The 26693-nt window shown below is 41.9% G+C and overlaps 1 protein-coding gene across 2 annotated transcripts in view; it reads left to right on the forward strand.

Annotated features, from left to right (window-relative positions):
* Nucleotides 1-2828: 2828 nt before the first annotated feature.
* The window catches only part of LOC125460319 (signal transducing adapter molecule 1), a 65662-nt gene continuing 41797 nt past the window's right edge, over nucleotides 2829-26693 (forward strand). The window contains exons 1-2 of one of the 2 annotated variants that reach the window (XM_048547686.2): nucleotides 2829-3579; nucleotides 25033-25117. In XM_048547686.2, coding sequence (XP_048403643.2) covers nucleotides 3540-3579; nucleotides 25033-25117 — 125 coding nt within the window. In that variant the 5' untranslated portion in view covers nucleotides 2829-3539. The remainder of the gene's footprint in view (nucleotides 3580-25032; nucleotides 25118-26693) is intronic. The other variant, XM_048547677.2, reaches the window with a different exon arrangement.

A 26693-nucleotide genomic window follows, 5' to 3' on the forward strand; every position in this document is an offset into this window, starting at 1 on the left:
AATCCCAAGATATTCTACTAGTATATCAAAGGGAAAAGAATAAACAGAAGAGAATTGGGCTTACTGGGACCAAGGGGACAATCTAAGCCTGAAGCCAGGGGACATTGCTAGGGTGTTAAATGGTACTTCACAATTGTCTTCACTCAGGGAAAAGAGAGTTTAGGTGTAGGATTTGGGAAGATGATCTGTGAAATTCTTGAGCTGTTTAAAAAGGGAGAGAGGAGGTATTGGAGGTTTTGGCGGGTTTAAAAGTAAACAAATGTCCAAGTCCAGATGAGTTATATCCCAGACTGCTGTGGGAGGTGTGGGAGGAAATCACAGGGACTCTGACCCAAATTTTGAATTGCTGTTGGCCATGGGAGGTGCCAGAGGACTAGAGGACAGCTAATGTGGTTCCATTTTTCAGGAAGGGTGATGTAGATAAATCAAGGAATTACAGACCAGTGAGTTTCACATCAATCCTGGGGAACTATTGCAGAAAATCCTGATGGAGAGAATTGATCTTCATTTAAAGAAGCAAGGTTTGAAGAAGGATAGTCAGCATGGCTTTGTCAGAGGAAGGACAAGCCCAACAAATTTGATTGAGTTTTTTGAGGAGTTGACCTAGTGTGTGGATGAGGGGAGGGCAGTTGATGTGGTTTATAAGGGTTTCAGAAAAGCTTTTGAAAAGATCCCACATAGGAGACTGATAAAGAAGGCAAATGCTTTTGGATCTAGGGTAATTTGGCAAGATGGATCCAAAACTGGCGGACTGTCAGGAGACACACAGTGATGGGAGAGATTTTTGTATGACTGGAGACCAATGGTGTACCACAGGGATCAAAGCTGGATCCCTTATGGTTTCTAATATAGTTACATACAAGCGATATAGGGGAGAGTGTCGGGAAGATGATAAGTAAGTTTGCAGGTGACACAAAGATTGGTTGACAGTGAAGAAGGTGGTCTTTGGTTGCAGGAGGATATAAAAGGATTGGTCAGATTGATAAATCAGTGGCAGATGAAATTTAACACTAATACATGTGAGGTGATGCACTTTGGAAGAAGTAACAAAACAAAGGAGTACTCAATGACTGGCAGGACATGAGGAAGATCTGAGGAACAGAGGGATTTTGGACATTGGTCCACAAATATCTGAAGGCAGCAGGGCAAGTTAATAGGCACAGAATACCTGCCTTTATCAGTCAAATAACAGATTATAAGAGTAGGGAGGATATGTTGGAGCTGTATAAGACTTTGGATAGGCCACAGATATGCAGTTCTGCTCGCCACGCAACAGAAGACTGGTTGTACTGGAAGAGGTGCAGAGAAGATTCACCAGGATGTTGCCAGGGATGGAACACTTTAGCTATGAAGAGAGGTTGGATAAGTTTGGGTTGTGCTGTACCCCAAGGAAAACATTGAAGGGGGACCTGATAGAGGTATATATTAGGTTAGAAGCCAGCTGTTCCCATCTTTTGAAGGGTCAATGACAGGGGCATAATTTTAACATGACAGGTTTGAAGAGGGATAGTTAGCATGGTTTAGAGGGGTTGTGAGGAAAAAGAATCTTACTCAGAGAGTGGTGGGCATCTGGAATGCACTGCCTGAGAGGGTAGTTGAGGCAGCAAACCTCACAACTTTTAAAAAATACTTCGATGAACCTTGAAATGTCACAACATTCAAGACTATGGGCCTGTATAATTCTTTGAGGCTATTGCATCCAACATGTCTGCACTGGCTCTTCAATGAGCATTATGACTGAATGCCATTTATTTGCATTTACCCCATACCCTCGCACATTGGTTCTATTCGAATTACATCTTCTCTTGAATACCTCATATGACTCTGCCTTCACCAGAATTGCAGTCCAGACCCAAACACCTTGCTATGTGAAAGTATTTTCTTTTTTCACATCACTTTTGCTATGTTTGCCAATCATTTCAAATCTGTGCCCTCTCATTGTCGATCCTTTTAAGTGTGACATCAGCTTCTTCATAATTAGTCTATTCAGATTTTCCCAATTTTGAAAATTTCAGATCTCTTCTTAACCTTCTGTCCAAGGAGAACAGTCCCAAACTCTCACCTGACTTGTGATTGTAATCATTTCTATGCTCCAAAGTTCCTTTCTTCAGAAATATCAGTATTTGGGGAAATTGATTCACTCCGCATTGCAAAACAGTCGGAGAGAACCAGACACAGCAGGAGTCCTGAATATATCCAAGCAGCAGTACTAAAGGCCTGGACACCAGAGCTAATACCTCTCTCTGAAGAAAAGTCACGCTAAACATTAAAACAGGGCTGTAAGAACACACCCACTTATTTACTTTTACACTTTTGACTGTTAGCCAGCATTTAAATTGAGTATTATTCGATTTGCAAATTATGCGGAATGGATTCAAAAAGTCTGCCGTCTTCATATAGAGGCTTTAGTAGCGGGTAGTGCCTTTCTGATTTAAATTTAAATAGGAAAATTTGAAAGTAGTTTCGGGCCCTCGAGCCGAAGAAGATGCAATAAGGTCATGACTGATCCGAAACTTCTCACGTCCGCTTTCCTGCCCTGTTGTTGAAAATACTTATTACTTTCCTTCGTTAAAGCTATAAAATGTATCAATTGGTAATCATTGCGTGTAAAATAAAACTCACTGCATCAAATTTAATGCTAAAATTCAACATTTTAATGTAAATTGGAAGAGAGAAAAATGGGATCAGACTTTTTAAAATTGATTACCTTCAATATCGTCTACTGCTAAAGACAGGGGTTTGTTTTACGTAACCTGCGGGACAGTGTCATTTACTTTTACCGTAATCCTCGTGTTTTGTTCTTTTACAGGGTTTGGTATTTATTTAAAAAGAAAATAATTTATTCCAGTGCGTTTGTAAAGGGAGTATTCGTTGGTATCGTGCACGATTTTCGCACTTTCAGCTGGAAGAGACCCGCTGACCCTGATTACACCGACAGGTGGAGAAAGACAGCAGTATCTACACTTAGCGCTGGAGGCTTTGAGATACGTCGCAGGGCTATATTAGCATTTCGCCGGATTGGAAATGCAGTGAAAGGGGGTGGAGAGGCATGAGTGTTGACAATAAAATGCAAATGCAATTGGTTCGATTCAGTTTTTCTGATGCTTAAAAATACGAACCCGTATTGCATTTATTTTTATGCTTCCCCACCGCTAGTTCAGTGATTTATCACTAATCTCTTCTTTTCGCCATTCCGCTGCAGAGGTGCAAGCGGCCTCTGATTTCCGAACAATACTGCGTTTTGCCTGTGAAACGGATCAGCTGGCGGTAGGGCCGACACCACCAGGCTTGAGGCCGGAGTGGGGAAGGAACGCAGCCGGGGGGCTCGTGCCGGGCGCAGAACGCGGCTCGGGAGGGAGCGCGCGTGCGCCGCTGGGGCCGAAGCTGCCGTTGAAAGTCACTCCGGGCTCGGATGCGGGGCGATTCTTGGCGGAGGAGTGAGTCGGGGAGTGTGAGGCGTTCCAACCGACATTGGAGACACAACCTAGGGGGCAGTTAGACTGCAACAAGCCGCACGCACGTATATACAGTCTTCGGAGATGCCTCTCTTTGCCGCCAATCCATTCGATCAAGATGTTGGTAAGTCCTTTTGCGGGTTAAAATTGTAATCTGCGAATTGCTGGCCTGTGGGCTGTGTGTTCCCAGTGTTTGCTTGGAAGTTGACGATATGAAGGTACGATGCTTCTGTTGGAGAGGGATTCAGGCAGCGTTCGCAGATGTGGGCCTTTTGTTTGCAAAAGGACCGAGTGAGAAATTTGGGTACGATATTTTGGTCAAGTTTTGCTTTCCTAATCAAATCATTCAGCGTCATAAATGCACTTGAGGGGCAAAGAACACCGAACCTGAGATTAAACTGTCTCATTTAAATTCAAGCGGCTCAAATTTTATTTTGCTTTAAATACATCATTTGAAAGCTTCGGTTAAATTTTAAACGTAAAAGTCCAGTTGAAATATCGGTCTTAAAATCACAGCATGCTTCAGGTTCCTTATTGCAGGATCGTGTAAACAATGCAGAGCAGACAGGTTTGGATTGAAAAACGTAATTGATTTTTAAAAAGTGCATAAAGCATTTGTAAATGATATTTTAATATTGATTTAAGGTAAGTTAAATGTAAATTTTTGTAAGGAGTTTGAGAAACTAGAGATTGTGGTGCTTGTCACCTTAATTTTACTAATAATTGTCATGACAAATTTTGCAATTACTCCCTTCCCTCATGGGAGGTAATGGAAACAAGAGATGAACCCCACTGAGCTAACTGCCAAATCGTACTGTATTGTAATTGTAAGATTGAGGCAGATCCTTTTGGAGGTTGCTTATCCTGCCTAAATAAGAGCATGTGCACTTTTCCTACACTTGTGCTGATGAGGAGCAACAATTTTTCGAGTTTTTTTAAAATTTTGGGACAAACTGGGTGGAAAAATTGTGAAACAGCAATTTGAAAAAAGACTTGCAGTAAACTAGTTCCAGTTTATCTAAACAGAAACATGCTGGAAATAGGTTGGCTTCTGTAGAGAGTACATATAAATTAATAATGATTTAAGCAAAGTTTTTCTTGGAACTAGCAGAACTCTATCCATGCCATATAGAAAGGGATAGAACAAAGGGGAGTCCTCTGTATAAAAGGTTGCCCTCATGTCCTTGTTAAACCTTTCCTCTCTCACCTTAAATCTATGCCGCTGCTCTTTGACTCCCCTATCGGGGGTGGGGGAAGACCTTTGGCTATTCACCTTATCTTATGCCCCTTATAATTTTATGATTGTCTCCAAGGTTACTCCTCAGCTTGCACTCCAGGGGGGAAAAGGTTCCAGCCTACCACCTCATAACTCAAACTCTCCAGTCTCGGTAATGCTCTTGTAAATATTTTCTGCAGCTTTCACATTTAATAACATCCATCCTATAGCAGATTGACCAGAATTGTGCGCAGCTTTCCAAAAGGAGCCTCACCAATGTCTTGTTCGGCTGAAACATGATGTGCCAACTCCAATATTAAATGCTCTGACCAATGGAGGCAAGTGTGCCAAATGCTGCTGCCTTCACCCTGTTTCCCTGTCCTGCCACTTTCAAGGAAGAATGTACGTGCACCCCTAGGCTTCTGTTCGACGACACTCCATTAACTGTGTAGCTTCTATCCTGGTTTGTCTTACCAAAATGTAACACCTTACATTTATCTAAATTAAACGACATCTGCCACTCCTTGACCCATTGGCCCAGCTGATCAAGATCTCTTCAATAACCTTTTTACTTCACGATACCACCAATTTTGGTGTCATCCACTTGACTTATTTCATTGATTCAGCGATAGTAGGAACTGCAGATGCTGGAGAATCTGAGATAATAAGGTGTAGAGCTGGGTGAACACTGGGCCAAGCAGCATCAGAGGAGCAGGAAGGCTGACGTTTCGGGCCTAGACCCTTTAGAAATTCTTCATTTCTGAAGGAGGGTCTAGGCCCGAAACGTCAGCCTTCCTGCTCCTCTGCTGCTTGGCCTGCTGTGTTCATTCAGCTGTACACTAGGTTATGACTTATTTCATTGTTACATTGTGGTTTGTGGAATCTTACTGTGTGCAATTTGGCTGCATTTAAGCATGGTATGAGAGTGAAACCAGGAAAATTTGGATCAATAAGGAACATAGTTGCAGTAGGCCATTCCTCCTCTTGAGTCTGCTTTACTATTTTAGATTATCTACTCTGTTTATCAGAGAAACAAAACAAATGCTTTTTGCCTGTTTTCACCAAAGAAATTACTAAAACTGTCCCAGAAATAATGGCAAATCTAGGGACCAGTTAATACAAATTTTAAAAAGAAGTACCAGAAAATTTAATCGGACTTTAAGTAGACTTGAACCTGCCATGCTGAACATACCAGAGTTTTGAATGAGGTGGCTGTGGGGATGATGATGATGAGGTGGCCATCCTTCAAAATTCTGTAAACTCTGGCATGTTTGCTGTGGGTTTGAAAATGGCAAATGTAACCTCACTATTTAAGAAAAAGAGGAAGGAGAAAACAGAACTCTAGACCTGTTAGCCTGACATCAGTTGTGAAGACAATCTTAGAATTTATATTAAAGGATGTGATAGCAGGATATTTTGAAAATAATGGGAGGCAGATTGGATAAAGTTAACATGGATTTATGGAAGAGAAATCATGTTTAGCAAATCTCTTGGTGCTTTGATGGATTGTGCTTGTTGTGTCCTCTATCATGATATTCTTAATAGCAGAGCATTAGGTTAGAAGATTGCAAAGTTTCATTCCCCTCTGAGTTCTGAAATTCTTTCTTACCTTAGGCCTAAATGATTTGCTCCTTATTCTGAGACTGTCCACTAGTTGTAGAACTCCAGACCAAGGGGCAAGATCTTTCGGCACCTGCCCTGTAATACCCTTTACGAATTTTGTAAGCATTTTGCTTTGACATCTCTTGCTTCTATACTCTACAAAATACAGGCCTAGAGTCCTCAATCCCCCCTCATAGGAAAGTCTGCCTTCCTAGGGATGAATCTGGTGACTCTCAACTGCATTCCTGCTGGAGAAAGTATATCTCTTTTTTTTGATGTAAGGGGGCTGAAACTGCACCGAATACACCAAGTGCTGTCTCTCAAAGGTTCTAAACAGTTGCGATAATGGGAACTGCAGATGCTGGAGAATCCAAGATAACAAAGTGTGAAGCTGGATGAACACAGCAGGCCAAGCAGCATCTCAGGAGCACAAAAGCTGAGGGTCTCTGGGTCTAGGCCCGAAACGTCAGCTTTTGTTATTCACACTTTGTTATCTTCTAAGCAGTTGAATCATGTTAGGCTAATAGTTCAGAACTAAAGATTACATCTGTCAAACAGAAATTTCTAGAGTCTTCTATTAAGGAGAGGAGGACTGAGCCACTTAAATTTACAGCTGATCAGAGGGATTCAACGTGGATTTGTAAAATAATAATTCATGCCTGACAAATTTGTTTGAATTTATTTTGAAAATGTGAGTTAGCGGACAGGGGAAGAAATGTCTACGGATGTTACATTTGGACTTCCAGAAGTCATTCGAAAAAGTTCTTCATGGCAGGTTGCTAGTGTATGTTGAAATTCGTGGAATTGAAGATAAGTCAAAGACTTGGTTGGGAGATTGACTGAGCTGCAGGAGACAAGAGTAGGGAAGGTGAGTAGGTATTCTAATTGGCAAGTTGAGGCTAGTGGTAACTAGTATGTCTCTATATTGGTGGCCTGAATTACTCACCCCATTTATCAGTGATTTAGATCATTTGATAGAATACCACACGTCCAATTTAGTTGATGCCGAAGTAGGTGATGTTACGACAGTGTGTAAGTGTTACATCACAAAAATAAGGTGATTCGAAATGAATGGGCACCACAGTGAAGGTGGTGAATGGCTTCAGCACAACTAAGTGTGGTAGCAACTACTCTCGACGTGAAAAGGAGTAGAAAAGAGTTCTTTTGGCAAAGATTGAAGAAGTGGAGGCCCTAGAGACTTGGGAGCCCAGTTACAGTAAAATGTAAACAGCTACAGAAAGTAATCAGAAAAGCAAATGGATTACTGGCCTTTGGAGGGGTAGAAATCATAGTTTGGCAGGACAAAGACACACACAAGATCTGAAATGTTATTAGCAGCTTTGGACTCAATACGTTAAAGATGTGTTGGCCTTTTGAGAGAGTGCAATGAAACTTTTTAAAGGAGTTAGATATAATTCTTGGTGGTCGAGGGTAAAGTCATATGGGAGGGGGTACTGAGTTGAATGATTATTCATGATCATATTGAGTGACAAAGTTGGCTTGAAAGTTTGAGTGGTCCATTCCTGCTCCTGTTTTCTCTTTCTATGACTAAAGATTAAATTATGAGAAACCAAGGTCACAATTTTTGCAACTTAGGAGGTCTATTAGGTATATTTGATCTAGGTTTTCAAGATATTCAAGGCAACAGATGGGATAGATGGAAACTATATTTCCATTGTTTGACGTCTTTAGAATTGAGAGCTGAGTCTAAAAGTCATGATCAGGCCTTTCAGGAGTGAAATTAGGAAATAACTCCACAGGCAATGTTTGACACAAGTTTGGAGCTCTCTTCTGTAAATGACATTTGATGCTACATCTATTGTTAAATTAAAAATTGAGGTCGATAGGTTTATTTTTGTTCTTTTTGCGTTATGGGATATGGAGCAAAGGAGAATATTTTGGATATTATGGAGTTAGGTCATAGATTATAGATCATAGTTTGAGCAGAGACTGGCTTCTGTATAAGGACAGATTTTAACATTTGAAAGCACACTACTGTTACTTTTTGATTTTATGGAATTTGGGGGCTAACCTCACTTCGACCAACTTGTTACCTTGGACATTAACGTAAACTGTGGGAGACATTTAAATCTGTCAATTTATGTGGTTTTCTGATCCCTAAAATTGTTTGTTTTTCTTTGTTCCTTTAGTAATCTTAAGTGCTGTCTTGCATGAGAAACTGAAAACATGAACTGTTAAATGACACGTGCCTCAACCTTAGTACTGTTACTGCTAATCAAGTTGCTTTTAAAATATAACCACTGTTTTGTAAGGAACTGTCATTGTCAACTTGCATGCAATGGGATCAAGAAAAAAGTGAGTGAGATAAATAATCTGATTTTTGTTTTGCACAAAAATAGAAAAGATTGGAAATACTAAGCAGTTCTGATAGCATCTTTGCAGAGGGAAGCAGAGTAACCATCTTGCTACCTGATCTGTAACAGACATCAAAGTCATATTCTTATATTTTTATGGAAAATTGTCACACTCTAGTCTAGCTAGTGCAATCATCACTAGTTTGTGCCAATCATTAACAATTGTTTGTGGTCAGTTTTCAGTGAATTTCTTAGTGAGAAGGTACATGTGAACTCTTGTGACATCAGATCCATGCACAAATCCCTCTTGCTATATATTCAAATAAGACTAAGGTACTTTTAATAGACGTAGAGTCATAGACCATGGGAACAGGCACTTTGACCAAATTCATCCATGCTGACCAGGTATCCTGAACCAAACTAGTCCTGTTTGCTTGTATTTGGCCGACATCCCTTTAAACCTTTCCTGTCCATGTACCTGTCCAAATGTTATAATTGTACCCACGACCATTTTGTCTAGCAGCTCATTCTATACATGCACCATACTCTGTCAAAATGTTGTCCCTCTGGTCCCTTGTAAACCTTTCCTCCTCACCTTAAACCTATGCCCTCTAGTTTTGGACTCCCCCCTATCCTAAAGAAAACCATGATTTGATAATGAGAGGTATAGAGTTAACGGTACTTGTCTTTTCCCTCAGATGGGGGATTTCAAGACTAGGGGACACATTTTAAGATGAGAGGAGAGAGAGATTTTAAAAAAGACATGAGGCAGATTTTTTACACAGGATGGTTCGCATGTGAGGAAGTGGTGGATGTGGGTACAGTTACAGCATTCAAAAGGATTGGTACGTGAATAGGGAAGGTTTGGAAGCATATGGATTAGGAACAGACAGGTGCCACTAGTTTAGTTTGGGACTATGCTCGACTTGGACTGGTTGACTGCATAACTCTGAGTCATAATAAAGTATTGCTTTCTAACAATGTTTAAGTTGTTTGAACCTGTGTTGATTGGCCTCCTGTCATTCATTTGGAACTTCCATGGGCCCTAGAATTCAGAGTATATATCAGTGATTTGGGAGTGAGGACCAAATATAATGTTTCTATGTTGGTAGGTGTATGTTAAAAGAAAGCTATAAACTGGTGTTAAGAGTATTTTGCCAGACTTTGAGTGTGGGCAAGAACATGACAGATGGTATCTATTGTCAGAAAATATTAGAATATCCAACTTTTAAGAGGAACAGGTGTGCAAAATATTTCTCTAAGAACTGAGAGAGTGTAGATGTTTAAAGGGATCAGGGTATCCTTATCAACAGGTCACTGAAGACTAACGTGCGTTTGCAGCGAGCTATTAAGAAGACTAATGGTAAGTTGCCCTTCATCACGAGTATGAGTCCAGAGGAAGCAAAGTATTGCCTCAATTCTGTAGAGTCTTGGTTAGACAGTTAATGGAGTTGTACTGTGTGCAGTTTTGGTCCCCTTAGATTAGGAAGCGTATTAATATCATAGGGGGAGCACAATGAAGGTTCATCAGCATTGTGGGACTATCTAATGAAGGGAGACTCTGATTTTCCAGTCTCTGTTCTCTCGAATTTTAAAGAATCTGAGGTAATGTGAAGGTTGTCGGATTGCTCGCCGAACCGGATGTGTTTGATTGCGGATGTTTCATCACCCTGCTAGGTAGCACCATCGCTGTGTGTCAAGAGAAGCGTTGGTGTTCTGACCTGCTTGTTGTTTATGTGCCTTGGTTTGCTGGGGTGGTTGGCACCACTTCCAGTTCAGTTTTTTTCAGTGGTATGTACATCGGTCCAGTTCATGTGTTTGTTAATGAAGTTCCAGTTGGAATGCCACCAGGAATTTTGATAATAAAATGTGAGGCTGGATGAACACAGCAGGCCCAGCAGCATCTCAGGAGCACAAAAGCTGACGTTTCGGGCCTAGACCCTTCATCGGTGAGGGTTCTGGAATAAATAGGGAGAGAGGGGGAAGCGGACCGAAGATGGAGAGAAAAGAAGATAGGTGGAGAGGAGAGTATAGGTAGAGAGGGGATAGGTCAGTCCAGGGAAGATGGACAGGTCAAGGAGGTGGGATGAGGTTAGTAGGTAGGAGATGGAGGTGCGGCTTGGGGTGGGAGGAAGGGATGGGTGAGAGGAAGAACCGGTTATGGAGGCAGAGACAGGTTGGACTGGTTTTGGGATGCAGTGGGTGGAGGGGAAGAGCTGGGCTGGTTGTGTGGTGCAGTGGGGGGAGGGGACGAACTGGGCTGGTTTAGGGGTGCGGTGGGGGAAGGGGAGATTTTGAAGCTGGTGAAGTCCACATTGATACCATTGGGCTGCAGGGTTCCCAAGCGGAATATGAGTTGCTGTTCCTGCAACCTTTGGGTGGCATCATTGTGGCACTGCAGGAGGCCCATGATGGACATGTCCTCTAAAGAATGGGAGGGGGAGGTGAAATGGTTTGCGACTGGGGGGGTGCAGTTGTTTATTGCGAATCGAGCGGAGGTGTTCTGCAAAGCGGTCCCCAAGCCTCCGCTTGGTTTCCCCAATGTAGAGGAAGCCACACCGGGTACAGTGGATGCAGTATACCACATTGGCAGATGTGCAGGTGAATCTCTGCTTAATGTGGAAAGTCATCTTGGGGCCTGGGATAGGTGTGGGGGCATGTGTAGCATTTCCTGCGGTTGGAGGGGAAGGTGCCAGGTGTGGTCGGGTTGGAGGGCAGTGTGGAACGAACAAGGGAGTCACGGAGAGAGTGGTCTCTCAGGAAAGCAGACAGGGGCGGGGATGGAAAAATGTCTTGGGTGGTGGGGTCGGATTGTAGATGGCGGAAGTGTCAGAGGATGCTGCGTTGTATCCGGATGTTGGTGGGGTGGTGTGTGAGAACGAGGGGATCCTCTTTGGGCGGTTGTGGCGGTGGCGGGGGCGGGGTGTGAGGGATGTGTTGCGGGAAATGCGGGAGACACGGTCATGGCGTTCTCGACCACTGTGGGGGGGGGAATGTTGCGGTCCTTGAAGAACTTGGACATCTGGGACGTGCAGGAGTGGAATGCCTCATCGTGGGAGCGGAGGTGGAGGAATTGGGAATAGGAGATGGAATTTTTGCAGGAGGGTGGGTTGGAGGAGGTGTATTCTAGGTAGCTGTGCGAGTCGGTGGGCTTGAAATGGACATCAGTTACAAGCTAGTTTTTGATATATCTGTTTGGCTTGTGCTGGAATGGATATGCTGTCCTAGTCAAATTCATGTCCTTATTTGTCCATGTATATTGAGACCAGTGAGAATCAGGCGTGTCTCTTGGTGGCTAGTTGGTGTCCATGTATTCTTATGGTCAGTTTTCTTCCGGTTTGGCCTATGTAATGTTTCTCACGGTCTTTGCATACTATTTTGTATATCGTGTTAATTTTCATTGGTTGTGGGAATGTACGGAGTGTGAGAATATCCAAACAATATGCGAATCACCTGAAAATAAAAAGAACCAGACGTAATGCCAATCATCCCAGCAAACCGAGGCATACGAATAGCAGGCAGGACAGAACACCAACGCTTTACCGGAGGTGCACTGACGATGTTACGTAGCCGAGTGATGAAACATCTGCACTCAAACACACTGGCTTGGCGAGGAAGTCTACAACCTCATCCACAAACTGAGCTACAAATCTTCTCAAAAACTTTAAACTCCTGCAGGCGCAACACACACAAGCTGGCCTGCAGATGGGAGGTAATCTTGTTGAACCCTACAAAATACTTGGGATAAGACAGCATTTGATGCAAGTAAGATGATTATTCCCTCTGGCTGAGAGTCTAGATCCAGAAGCAAGAATTCTGGAATAAGTGTAAGCTGTTTATGATTATTTTGGGCTGACATTTTTACTTTGAGAATTGTGTATCCTTTGGAATTCTTTATTTGGGGGATATGGAAGCTCAGTAATTGAGTCTATTCAAAGTAGATATTCACATTTTTTTTCCAAATGCCCCAATGACCTAAGGGGATAACTAGGGCAAATATATTATAATAGATGACCAACCATGATAACTTGAATGGCAGAAGAGGCTTGAGGAGCTAATTGTCTTATTCCGGCTCTAATGTTCCTATGAATTAATGTTTTGAATCTGCTTTCAGCTAGCAGCAGTTTATTCAAGATCCTGCCAGTGGCGATATGGGAACATTAGGAGTAGGCCATTTAGCTCTTCAAGTCTGCCCTATCATTCAATAAGATCATGGTTGATCTGTCTGAGCCCTCAACTCTGCTTTTGTGACAGCTTATTATTGAGCTCAACTCCTTGATATTTCAAGCATCTACCTACCTCACTGAATACTTTATGATCTGGCTCTACAACTGTGAAGTGAAGCATTCCAGACACATGCTACCGTCTGGGAGAAGAAATTCCTTCACATCTTAGTTTTAAATGATTTCCCTTTGTTTCTGTCCCCTATTGTGAAATTCCCGCAGTAGTGGAATCAACACCTCAGCATCTACTCTGTTAAGCCCTCTGAGTCTAGTACACATAATAAGATCACCTTTCATTATAAAAGCCTAACCTGTTTAGCCGTTCTTGATAAGTTAACCACTTCATCCTTGAAATAAGCCTAGTGAATCTCATTTAAGCAGCCTCCAGTGTCTATATAACTTCTTAAATATAGGGACCAAACTGTATACAGGACTCCAGATGTGTCCTTAACAAAAACCTTATACAATTGTAACTCCAAGTCCCTAGCTATGAAGGTAAAATTCCATTTGCCACCTTAATTACTTGCTGAACCTGCATGCTAACATTTTTTGTTTTACTTTGCACAAGAACATCTGATCCGTCTGAAATTGGGTTTGGTATTGTCACCAAATGTAACCTGGCAAAATGTATTTAGGACCTATTCTCAACTTGGTGTCATATGTTTAGTAAAAGATCTACAGCTTAATGTGTTGTTTTCATTAATACAGGAAAAGCTTTCACTATATAAGGAAAGGGTAACTGAAAATATCCTTGGAATTGAAACTTGTGAGCAAGTTTATACTGCAGATTAGCTGCTTATGGAAAAATAGTGCTGACCTTTTTAAAAAAAAACACTTATTGAAAGCACAGTACAGCTCTGTGGAAAGAATTAATTGTAATCAAAGTAGATCTGTACTGTCAACAAATACTAAATCTGAGCCAAACAGTTAATCAGGATCTTAGATTCATCTATCGCTTAATAGTGTATTTATTTGCAGTGATGACAGATTAACTCTTAATGCGATGTTAGGTGTAGAAGCAGTTTGTTTATGACCTTATATGACTGGGTGATTTGTTCATCACCTGTTGGCAACTGAAGGTCGTTAAAAAATGCAAAATTTATTCCTCCAGGTATATTGTAGTTATTACTTGCAGAAACTGTTGGATAAAACTTTTTCTTTTTCTCTTCACTACAGTGTTTGAATTGACAGATTATCCTCTTGACTGACATTGACCTTTTTCTGAACTTTGCCTCTCTTTATGATGATTTGCCCAGCTAAAGCTCTCTGATTCATTAAAGGTTGCAAAATTCTGGAAGCTGAGTCAATTCCACCAGCTCTTGTACACCTTGCAACCAGTTGTGCTGACATTAGCAGATTGTTGAGTTGGCTTTGAAGGTAGCAGGACAAGGTTATAAAGCTCCTTTTGAAAAGACAAAACTTGAGATGTTGAACTTTATAAATGGAAGCCTGGAGTATAAAAGCATGGCAGTTACTGTATGTGTATTATACACTGGTTAGCCTCAGCTGGACCTAATGTCCAATTTGGGTATTGTGCTTTAAGGAAAGATCTTGGGAAATGGTGGAGAGAAAATTTTACTTTAATTTTTGAGGGCCATCAGTTGTGTGGAATGATGAAACCTATTTTGTTTTATGGAGTTGTTATCTGAGATGCATTCTGTGGCAGATGAGATCGGGAATGAGATTGACTGACTAGTTCTTTCAAAGGGCCATCATAATTTGCTGGCTAAGCGTCCACCCTGTAGGTGGTGTGATTCCAGATTTTGAGGTATTTCATTAAAAATGAGGATAGACGAGGATTAATTGGAATACTTTTGAGAGACAAGTGATGTGTGGTTTACATTTTCGAAGAGGGTTGTGAGCAGAGGTCCGCATATGTCTTGGTCTCTTGTTGAAATTTTGGCTTTCAGGGGCTGTTTTTACATAATCAGTAACTCATTAGGTTAGAGATAATGGGAACTGCAGATGCTGGAGAATTCCAAGATAACGAAGTGTGGAGCTGGATGAACACAGCAGGCCAAGCAGCATCTCAGGAGCACAAAAGCTGACGTTTCGGGCCTAGACCCTTCATCAGAGAGAGGGCTCTCACTCATTAGGTTATGTAGTCAGACAGCAATAAAGCCCACTATTTGTGTTGTATGGAGCATTTGGACACTCAGATTCAGAATTAGAACACTTAATATATTATTCTCACTAAACATTAACACTCCATTAAACCTAAAGCCCATCACAAGGAAAGTCTTAATTTCCTAGCTGCTACTATACTTTGGCACTTGACAAGAGGTTAGCAACGAAAGTTATTTTTAAAAAAGAAACTGACACACACACTTGTACACACAACCATCACCCTAATCGTAGCTTATGTAAACCTGAGGTCACAGCTAATGTGTTTCCATTGCATACGCACAAAACTAAAACATTTTAACCAGACAGTTGGCTGCATATCTGATTTCAATCCTAGATTTAAATATGACAGTTGATACAGTAGTTATTATATTAGCTTGCATTACATTTTCCATGTACTGTGGTTCTCGAACAGATGCAGCCTTACAGCCGTGATTCTACTTTCATTTGCGAGGCGTTCATTCCTCAGTCGTTTCACATTTTCTGCCTCCCCGTGAGCGTTCTTGACACGGCAGCCTCTCTCTCTTTCCTGTTCACACCCCCCACTATCAGCCATTTCATCCTGTTTCTTCCTGTTCCCCCTCCCCTTAAACCTTGATGACTCGACAATGTTGAAGGCTAGTGAAAAGCTAGAACTCTGAGCAATACTTTCTATGAAGAAAACACTACATCAATGATCTCATGTTTTGGAAGCACAAAATTGGATATTGTAAAGAAACAGGAGTGAACTAATTGCCACATGGAGATGAATTTCTAAACAGTTGACCAGTTATTCACAAAACCTGGAAGGTAGCCTTAGTGGAGAGAGAGTCTCATCTGATGTTTCATATCCTGTCCAACAGAGTTCAGGAAAATGCACAGGGAGCTTGAATTCCTCCTCCGAGAGTTGAGCACAGTCTAGTGGACTGTGAAGCCATTATAGCAGTTATCTCCAGATCAGGAATGAAATTAGATATTTAATGGGTTGGGGAAAGAAGTCTGAGATCTCATGCAGATAAAGTCATTGTCATGGGGCACAAATGTGGTTTAACTGATTAATATTCATACGTAATGTAGTGTAAGTGATTTGGAAATGATGTAAAATCACATGAGCAAATGGTAACAGTCGCTGTCTTTTACAGTCATGGCAGTGGTGAAATCTAGAGCTGTGTAGATTTTAACCTTTTTTTATTAATGTTGACCCTGCATCAAAAAATTCTGCAACGGTAATTATTTTCTCTTCTGTTCCCAACTAAAGCATACAGACCTTGAGTTTTTGATGAAAGGTGTTTCTGCCGTCAGAACCCTGTTCCCACTAAATTGTTACTACAGCTTCCTTTGCTGATATTGTGAGCAGTTCACTCTCTTTCTTTGGTTCTGTTCTGCTGACTTTTAATTCTGTCGTCATCACCCATCAGGAGGGGAAAAAGCAACTCCTGAACTCATCTTCCTTAAAAACTACTGCCCCCATCTCCAACTTTGCTCTCATTGAGGCTGATTAAAATTCTAACAGAACTGGACTAGGTAGATGTGTAACAAACACTCCTCTAAATGCCAGGACAGTACAGAACCAGGGTAGAGGGTTTAGGACTAAGATGAGAAATTTCTTCTCGCAGGGAGTGGTGGTCCTATGGACTTCATGATTACAAAGTAGTCAAAGCCAAAACACTACATGATTTCAAGAAGATTATAACACTTGTGGCTAAATTGCATGATCATCCATGATCATAATGAGTCGCAGTACAGGTTTGAATGGCTTGATTCTGCTCTTTATTATTTTCTGTTTCCAGCCTATAGAAATTAGTGCAGAGACTTGAGATATGAGCTTGTAAGCTATCTGTTTAAGTCATGAATCATGCATGTGACACTTAGATTACATAAGTTATTTTGCAGTTGTATGCCCATGTGGAACTTACTCGCGCAGAGATAATAGCAGGATGATATTAGCAAGTGCCCATTGAGTCATGTTCTTGATCAATTTTGCAGGGCAAGGGAAAATGTGATACTGCACACCTAACAATTACAACAATCATGATCTGACCAGGCAGAATACCTTGTGAACAATGTGTGGCACTTGAGCTATATAGGAATAGGTTGTTTATGTAATGTAGTGATCTAAGAAACTTTGTGTTGGAATTCATCAGAAATATTTGTAAGAAATAAATAGTTTTTTCTCTGAAAAATAACATCTCATTTTGCAACCTGAAACATTTGTTCTTTATAGATGTTTGACCAGATTTATGTTGTGAAGAAAAATGTTGCACAGGACTACCATATTATTTCTGTTTAGTAAGAACGGTTGGCAGCTCAAGGACACTGATCAGACTAAATAGTCATGACGTTGGTTCAGTTGCATGGAAGATTATGGAAAAAGTTAAGAAGTGGGCTCAGCAGAGGTTATTGAAATTTCCACAACAAGTAATAAGACAGAGCATAGTAAGGGTCAGAAACCGAATTTCAGACACAGCAGGTAAGACAACTAGAAGTGGGACAGTCAGTAAGAAGGGTGTGTACTTAAATGCACTCAGCTTACAAAACAAAGTAAGCAAAGTCGTAGCACAGATTGAAATCGGCAGGTACGATGTTGAGTATCACAAAAGACATGGTTGCAAGAGGATCAGGGCTGTGAACTAAGTAGCTAAGGATACATTTCCTATTGAAAGGAAAGGGTAGAGGGTTTGGGGTTGCCTTGTTAGTAATAAATGAAACTAAATTAATTGCAAGAAGTGATATTGAGTTAGAAGGCAGAGAGTCTGTGTAGGTAAGAGTTGAAGAACTGCAAAGTAAAAAAGACCCTGATGAGAGTTGTGTACAGGCCTTCCAGCAGGAGTCATGACAAGGTGGGGGATGGGGGTGTGGGTGTGGGGTTGGAGGAAGAGTGAAGAGATATTACACGAGAAAGGTAACTTTTCTATTACAGTAATTGTGGGGGATTTCAATGTGCGGGTGGACTGGGAAAATCAGGCTGCTAGTGGATCTCGAGAAAAGGAATTTGTGGAAAGTCTAGGAGACTTTCTTTTTTGGAACAGCTTATGATTGAGTCCACTGGGAATGGGCATTACAGGGTTTGGTGATGTGTAATGAGGTAGATTTGATAAGGAGCTTAAGGTGAAACCAACTTGAGGAGGCAGTGATCATAATATGACAGGATTTGCCTTGGAATTTCAGAAGGAGAAGATTAAATCACATACAACAGTATTACAATTGAAGAAAGGTAACTACAAAGACATCAGGGACAAACCTGCCAAGTTGATTGGAAGGGGAGCCTTGCAGGGAAGATAGTGGAGCAGCAATGGGAGGAGTTTCTGGGGGTAGTTCTGAAGACGAAGCAGAAATTCTTCCCAAAGAAGAAGAAACGGAGTAAGGGGAGGACAAGGCAACCAGGATGGACAAGGGAATTTGGGGGCAGCATAAAAACAAAAGAAGATGCATATAATGTGGTGAAGATTAGTGGGAAACCAGAAGATTGGAAGTCTTCAAAAAAACCAGTAGAGGATAATTGGGGGCAGAAGATGAATGAGAGTAAGCTAGCTAGTAATTTGAAAGAAAATTGCCTGAGTTTTGCTTTGGTAACTAAAAGGTGATAGAGAGTCCAGAGTGGACATTGGACTGCTGGAAAATGAGGCTGGAGAGGTAATAATGGGGAACGAAGAAATGGTGGAGGAACTGAATAGGTACTTCACATCAATTTTCAGAGGACGATGCCAGAAGCATACCACAACTTCAAGTGTAAGGGGACAGAGGAGGTTGTAGTGGCCATCACTAAAAAGGTGGTACTGGGGAAGTTGAAAGATTGGAAGGTGGATAAATCACCCAATCCAGATGGACTACACCCCAGAATTCTGAAGGACATAGCTAGAGAGATTGTGGAGGCATTGGAGGTGATTTTTCAGGAATTGCTGGAGTCAGGTGGGGTCCCAGAGGACTGGAAAATGGCTAATATAAAACCCCTGTTTAAGAAGGGAGGGAGGCTGAAGATAAGAAATTAGCTGGGAAAGTGTGAGGTTATTTACTTTGGCAGGAAGTATAGAGCCATAGACCATTTTTCCAAACTGGGAAAAGCTTGGAAAATCTGAAGGGAATTAGGAGTCCTAGTTTTGGATTCGGTTAAGGTCAACATGAAGGTTCACTTGTGGTTTGGGTGGCAAATACAGTGTTGGCATTTGTTTCAAGAGGGCTACAGTACAATAGCAGAGATGTCCTGCTGAGCCAATATAACGCTCTGGTTAGACCATATTTGGAATATGATGAGCAATTTTGGACTGTATCGAAAGGAAGGTGTGGTAGTGTTGGTGGAGGTCTAGATTAGGTTTAGAAGGATGTCCTAGGGGTGAAGGACTTTTCATATCAGGAGCCGTTGAAGACTGAGTCTGTAGTAGGTGGCATTTGGAATGACGGGGGGGGGTGGGTATCATTGACATTCTCAGAATATTGAGATGTCTGGATAGAGTGGACATGGCGAAGATGTTTCCACTGGTGGAAGAGACCAGGACCTGAGGGCACCACCTGAGTGATGTCTTTAGTAGTGGGATGAGGAAGAATTTCTTTAGCTAGAAGGTGGTAAGTCTGTGGAACACATTGCAGAAACTGGAAGCCAAGTTGCTGAGTGTATTTAAGACTAAGATTCTTGATTGGCAAGGGAATTGAGGGTTGCAGGAGAATGGGATTGAGAATAACGAATTGGCGATGATTGATTGACAGAGCAGATTCGATTGGCCAAATTGCCTAATTCTACTCGTGTCTTATGGACTTGTGTTTTAAGTAAATAGCAAAGACATCAGAACAGGGTTGAGGGGAAATTGTTTTTCATGATGGGTTCCCCTCTCCCCACCCCAAAAGCATAAATTGGAGCTTTCCACTCCCGAACATTCAAGATCTCTTCCTACTTTAAGGACCCACAACTTCTATTGATCCACAATGCCCTCCACTGCATCTCTTGCATTTTGGCTGTCAAACCCCCTTCCCCACCCCTAACAAAAATTAGGACAGAGTCCCCCTGGTTCTCTCATATCACTCCACCAGCCTCTACGTGCAGTGTATCACCCCCATCACTTCTGCCACTGACAGTCTGACCCCACTGCCTTTCATAGGGACTGGTCATTCAGTGACACCTTCATCTGCTCCACACTTCCCACTACACCTGACACCTTTTCCTTGCAACTGCAGATGGTGGCACACCCACCCCACACCTCCCCTCTCACTTCCATCCGAGGTCCGAGACAAACTTTCCAAATCTGAAAGGGGTTCGTTCACCTGTACACCTTCCAGTCCGGCCTCCTGTATCCGTTGCTCCTGATGTGACCACCTGTACGTGGGTGACACCAAGCGCAGGCTCCGGGACTGATTTCGTGGAGTATATGTGCTCTATATGCTGTAATTAACAACATCTTCCGGTTGCTAAACATTTTAACTCCCGCCACTCCTTTGGTGACGTGCCCATCCTGGGCCGCCTCTAGTGTCACAATGATGCCTTTTGCAAACTGGAGGAACAATGCCTCATATTCCACCTCGGGAGCTTTAATGCCTGATGGCCTCAACGTAGAATTCACCAGTTTTAAAATATCCCCATCCCTGGCCTCATCCTATGACCAACCCTCCCGCTCATCCCCGCCTCCTTGACCTGACAACCTTATCCAGCTTTTTTTCTCATCTATCCCACTGACCAATCCCCACCACCTGCATCCACCTACCAGCCCCACCCCGCCTCCTTCTATTTATTTCCAAGCTCCGTTCTTCCCGTCCAGTCCGGATGAAGGATGTAAACCTGAAATGTTGACTTCCCTATTCCTCTGCTGCCTGACCTGCTGTGTTCTTCCAGCTCCACGCTGCATTGACTGACTGCAGCATCTGCAATTCTTGCTGTCTCCAAGTGACAGGCTTATTATTTTTTTCAAAGTGAACTGGGAACATATTACCGGCTAATGATTTCCACCTATAAGAAACGAAAGGGAACTGGAGCAACTGAAAGTGCAGATTCATTAGGTCAAATAACTGCTTTGTATGCTGTGGTACGAGTGGATACTTTCCACCGTCCACCCCACATAACAACCGAGGCAAAAAGCAGAAAAAGAACCACAGAGCCAAAAAGGGAATAAAGTCTTGAAAATTCCTCTCTTCAAATCCACCATGCAATCACATCTAATCCAGGAGACTGCATTAACCATATTATGCCAGCTGTTCAGTTGGTTACCTTTTGTCTGACGTGATATCTATCTTAACCAAGAACTAGTTGGTCCAGCTCCTTAATAAAGGCTTTATACAATTAGCATGGACTACAAGCTGGCAATGTATTTCAAAGATTCATTATTCTGTGGGAAAAGAATGACTGTCTAACTGCGGATAACCCCTAGCCTGACCTTAGACTTTTATAGATTAAATGAGAGAACACAGGCCACGCAGCGTCAGAGGAGTAGGAAAGTTTGACATTTCAGGTTGGGACCCTTCTTCAGAAATGGGGAGGGGGAAGGGAGCTCGGAAATAAATAGAGGAAAGGAGGGTGGGGTTGGGGAAAGTAGGTGAGTGCAGCTAGAGAGTGGTGAGGATTGGTCAGTGAGGTGAGAGGTGCGGGTGGGTAGGAGAGAAGATGGACAGGTTGTGTAACGTCAAGGAGGTGGGGATGAGAGGGAGGGTTGGTCCTGGGATGAGGCCAGGAATGGGAAAATTTTGAAACTGGTAAAATCCAACTTAGGCCATTGGGCTGTAGGCTCCTGAGGCAGGGTATGAGCTGCTGCTCCTCCGGTTTCCGGGTGGTGTTATTGTGACACTGGAGGAGGCCCAGGATGGACATGTCACCAAGGGAGTGGGAGGGAGAGTTAAAATGGCTGGCAACTAGAAGGTGTTGTCATTTGTCATGAACACAGCGCAGGTGCTCTACACAGCAGTCTCTGAGCCTCCGTTTGATCTCACCGATTTTAGAGGAGGCCACATTGGGAGCATCAGATGTTATTGACCACATTGACAGATGTACAGGTGAACGTCTGCCTGATGTTGGACCTGCAGGAGAGGAAGAAGTGAAAGACTTTTAGGCCATCCACATGGGGAATGCAAGTATACAGGGATTGGACGGCCATGGGGAAGATGAGGTGTTGGGGGCCAGGAAATTGGAAGTCTTAAAGGAGGTGGAGGGTATGGGTGGTGTCCTGGACGTAGATGGAGAGTTCCTGGACTGGGGGCAGAAAGCAGTCCAAGTAAGTGGAAATAAGTTCAATGGGGCAGGGGCAGGTGGAGACAATGGATTGGCCAGGACGCCAGGTTTGGGAAGGAGATAGGTAGGGCGATGTGGGGTTGGGGAATGATGAGGTTGGAGGCTGTGGGCGGGAAGTCACCTGAAGTGATGAGATTGTGAATAGTTTGAGATGATGTTTTGTTGGTGAGTGATGGGGTCATGATTGAGGAGGAAGTTCTGAGGAAGGGTCACTGGATCTGAAACGTTTTAACTTTTTTTTTCCCTTCACAGATGCTGTTGGACCTACTGAGCTTTTCCAGCAATTTCTGTTTTTGTTTCCTGATTTACAAACTCCACAGTTGTTTTTCAGTTCAATCAAATGTTTATTGAAAAATTAAGGCTAGTTATGAGCTATTGTTATGTAAATGAGAGAGTTTCCTTTAAATAAATATTCCATTTATTTAAATGGAGCCATTTTATGAGCTATTATTATTTATTTGTAGTACACATTTGAAAATGTCTGTGTTCAAAGTACTTTGGCGTACATGATTAAATGTTTTGAGATTAAAGATGCAAAAAATCTTTCATTTAACAAATTTAAGAAACAATTATTACAGAGCAACAAGCAAATTAATGTCTAAATAAATCTTAGTCCAAAGATATTTAAACTTAGTTTTTGGAGACTTTCATCCCGTTCATACTCTAACCTTTTTGTCGCAATAGAATACTGTTGCAGCAGAAATTGCTCTGATTCATCCTTTTAATGTGCACTTGTTGAAGCGGATACAAAACCTATTCTACAATTTGCATGGAAACCTATTTAGCTGCTGCAGTTTCTGTTGGACTAGCGCTAATCATTGTAACTTAAAAGCTCGTCCCCTCAAAACATAAAAAGGTACTGTCATTAAATCTATATTAGTGACAACTTAAAGAATTGTGGATGCTAGAGATATGAAACAAAAATAGAAATTGCTGGAGTTACTCATCAGGTCAAACAGCATCTGTGGGAAGAAAGTGGAATTAATATTTGTGGGGGTGGCGGTGGGATGCTTTTGGTGGTGCAAACGAGGGTCAGGGTGGGGGGTGGTGAGAGAGAGAGAAAGATACGAAAGGGATAGATAAACAAGGAGTGGAGATAGCATAAAATTGTTAGAAATAGGTACCTTGGCCTAAGGGATTTCAGAAATGTTCATTATCAGAGGTGTTTGGTTCAGGTGATGAAGGGGCTATTTGATGCTGAGAAAGTTGTGGCTCTGTTTATATGATTAATCAAGGAAGAGGCTGTCAAATTGTCAAGACCAGGATTTAAAACTACAGATAAGTCAAACCCTACATGGGATTGAGAAGGCCATTCGCTCTGCTGTTTGAGACTGTAATAGCATGCTTTTGGGATTAATATGAATATATTTTTACTGCATATTTTGAACTCTTTAAATGCATCTAATTTGTAAATAATTTGGGTTATTCTAATGTTTTTCTTTTATTTCATGAAATAAGCTTCTGTTTTATTCTTATGAACAAATACTGAAAATTTGGCTTCATTTCAGTGAGACCACCTCACTAAAAACCAAAAGAAATGCAAAATATGTTCAACCCACATTTCATTCTGAGATTCGATTTGTCCACTAATAACATTAGCTAGATCTTAAATTACTTCTAGTCCATTTTATACATTTTTACGTTGATCTTAAATGTTACTGCATCATGCTCACTATCGCTGAAAAGCTCCCTAAAATGAGTTTCAGCACCAGTTCTCTTGCAGGACTTGAACAGCTGTCTTAGGTACATTTTCACCAGCACTCTTAAGCCTTTCACAATCGGTCCATCCTACTTTAATATTGGGAAAATTGAAATCCCCCACTGTTGTTACCATCTTTTCACACTTTTATTCAAAGATTTGTCTACATGTCTGTCCTCCTTTTGTCTCTTGCCATTCACAAGAGTGTGATTGCTCCCAAAATCAAAAGGCCTCATTTGCGGGACCTTTTTGAAGATACCACCCCACCGTACTGCAGTAATTGATTCTGTGATCAATGTTGTCACACTCTCATCCCACCCTCCCCTGCCACCTTTTCCACCAAGTATGAGGATTTTATACCATGCAGTACTGAGCTGTCAGTCCTATTAATCTTTCAACCATGTCACCATGATAGCAATAATGTATTAATCACCACCCTCCATTCTTCTGCTTTTCATGCAAGACTGTGTGCATTAAAATAAATGTCATCCATGCACCCTTGTTCCTTGGTTTTTCTTCTATAGTTGTCCATGCATCACTTTGTACTGCACTTGTACTCCATATCCCAACCCCAGTGTATCACAGAGTAGTGAACCAACATGCTGCCACTGTTGTACTCAGTCTTACCATAAACACAATGGTCCAGACATCACCGTCACTGAATGGAACCTGACCACTGCAGAAAAGACCAAACAGAGATGTTGTCATAGTGTTATCACAGTCAGGAGTGATGTGGCCTGAGTGTCCTGAACGTAGACTCTCACCCATGTCAAGTGTCAATCAAGCAGCAAACAAGGAAACCTCTTGCCAGTTGCAACATCCTCCCCACCACCACCAAGTTTCCCTCCAAGCTGCTTGCCTCCCTCTGGGAAATATATCATCATTCCTTCACTTACTGGGACAAAATGCTTAACATTCTTCCCCAACACTGCAGCAAATGGCCTGCAACAGTACAGTTTTCATCTACTCTTCTCAAGATGCAACTAGGATTGAGCAATAAATGTTGGTCCAGCAAGTAATGCCCCATCCTATGTAAGTTGTACCTCACTGTTTCACTTGATGGCTCAAATTGTTTTTTGTATGCTGAGTTTTATATATGTACGCTGCAGTTGCTATTAAAGGGGATTCTAGTTGTAATATGTTCAGATATTTTCTAATTGTGTTTTTGGAGTATGTGACCGCAACAATTTTTGTGTTTTTTTAACAATCTAACAGAGAAAGCAACCAGTGAGATGAACACTGCAGAAGATTGGGGCCTCATCCTAGATATCTGTGACAAAGTGGGACAGTCTCGTACTGGGTGAGTATGTTCTCTTCTTGAATACTGCAATTGAATTGTGCAGAATTTGCATCTGCCTTGCAGAGAGAATTCATGAGTAGTTGTGTAAGTAGAGCGTTCATCATCTGTTTGTAAATTAAACAGTGCCATGTCAAAGAGTTTGTGTAAAAGTAGGGTATAATCAAGTATAGCTCAGCAGTACCATTCAGTTGAATTGTTTGTTTTTTTATGTAGTGTGTTTTGATCTGGACTGTACGGCTTGAAAAGGAAGGAGGAACTGGAGAAGATGATTGGAATGCACAAATTGAAATAAATGGGTGTGAGTTATTTGCCAGTATAGAGATGTGGCTACAGGGTGACCTTATTAACTCATTAGGGATAATTAGAAATGGTTAACACTTCTAATGAGGGATGAGATCAGTACTTTGGTAAGAGAGGATCTTAGATTGCAGGGTCATGATGTAGAATCATCTTGGGTGGAGTTAAGAACTAGCAAGGCAAATGTTGGTAGTTGTGTACAAGTCACCAAACATTTTAATGGTAATGTATAAATTGGGAAATTAGGCCCTGTAACCTGAGTGGTACAGTAATGATGAGTGACTTGTGTTCATGTACAGATCGGGCTAATCAAATCAGCATGCACTGTGAGGGATGAGTTCCTTGGAATAAGTTTGAGATGGACTTATGGAGCACCAGGTTGTGAAGCATTGAGTACTTTGGATCGGGCTATTTTTGGATTTATTGTTGTCGGTTCCGCATGGTAGACTGGTTAGTAAGGTTAGATCACATGGGATCCAAGGGGATCTAGCCAATTGGATACAAAATTTTCTTGAAGGTAGGAGACAGGGTAGTTGCAAAAGGTTGTTTTCAGACTGAAGGCCTGTGACCAATGGTGTGCTGCAAGGATTGATTCTGGGTCCACTGCTTTTTTTTTCAATTATATATGATTTAGATGTGAATGTAGGAGATTTGCGGATGACTCCAAAATAAGTGGTGTAGTGTGTGGTGAAGGAGGTAACCTCAGAGTATCAGGGGACCTTGATCAGATGCTCCAATGGGCCGAGGAGTGGCAGATGGAGTTTAATTTAGATAAATATGTGGTGTTGCATTTTTGGCAAGGTGAATCACGGCAGGACTTAAACAGTTAATGGAATGGCCCTGGGGAATGTTGTGGAACAAAGAGATTTAGGGATGCAAGTGCATATTCCTTGAAAGTGGAATTGCAGGTAGACAGGGTGGCAGTAAAGGTGTTTGGCACTCGTACATTGAGTGTAAGAGTCTGGGTTTCATGTTCCATCTGTCAGAACGCTGGTGAGGGCAGTTTTGGAATATTGAGTATATTTCTGGTCCGCCTTCTTTCGGAAGAATGTTGTTAAACTTGATAGGGTGCAGAAAAAGTTTACAAGGTTGTTGCTGGGACTGAAAGGTTTGGTTATGCGGAGAGGCGAAAAGGCTGGGGGTATTTTCCCTAGAACATCGGAGACTGAGGCTTATTGAGGTTTATAAAATCACGAGGCATATGGATAGGTTGAATAGCCACGTTCTTTTACCCTGGGTGGGGGAAGTCCAAAACTAGAGGAAATAAGTTTTTAAAGGT

This window comes from Stegostoma tigrinum, chromosome 2 (assembly GCF_030684315.1).
Source record: "Stegostoma tigrinum isolate sSteTig4 chromosome 2, sSteTig4.hap1, whole genome shotgun sequence".
In the NCBI taxonomy this organism is placed as follows: Eukaryota; Metazoa; Chordata; class Chondrichthyes; order Orectolobiformes; family Stegostomatidae; genus Stegostoma; species Stegostoma tigrinum.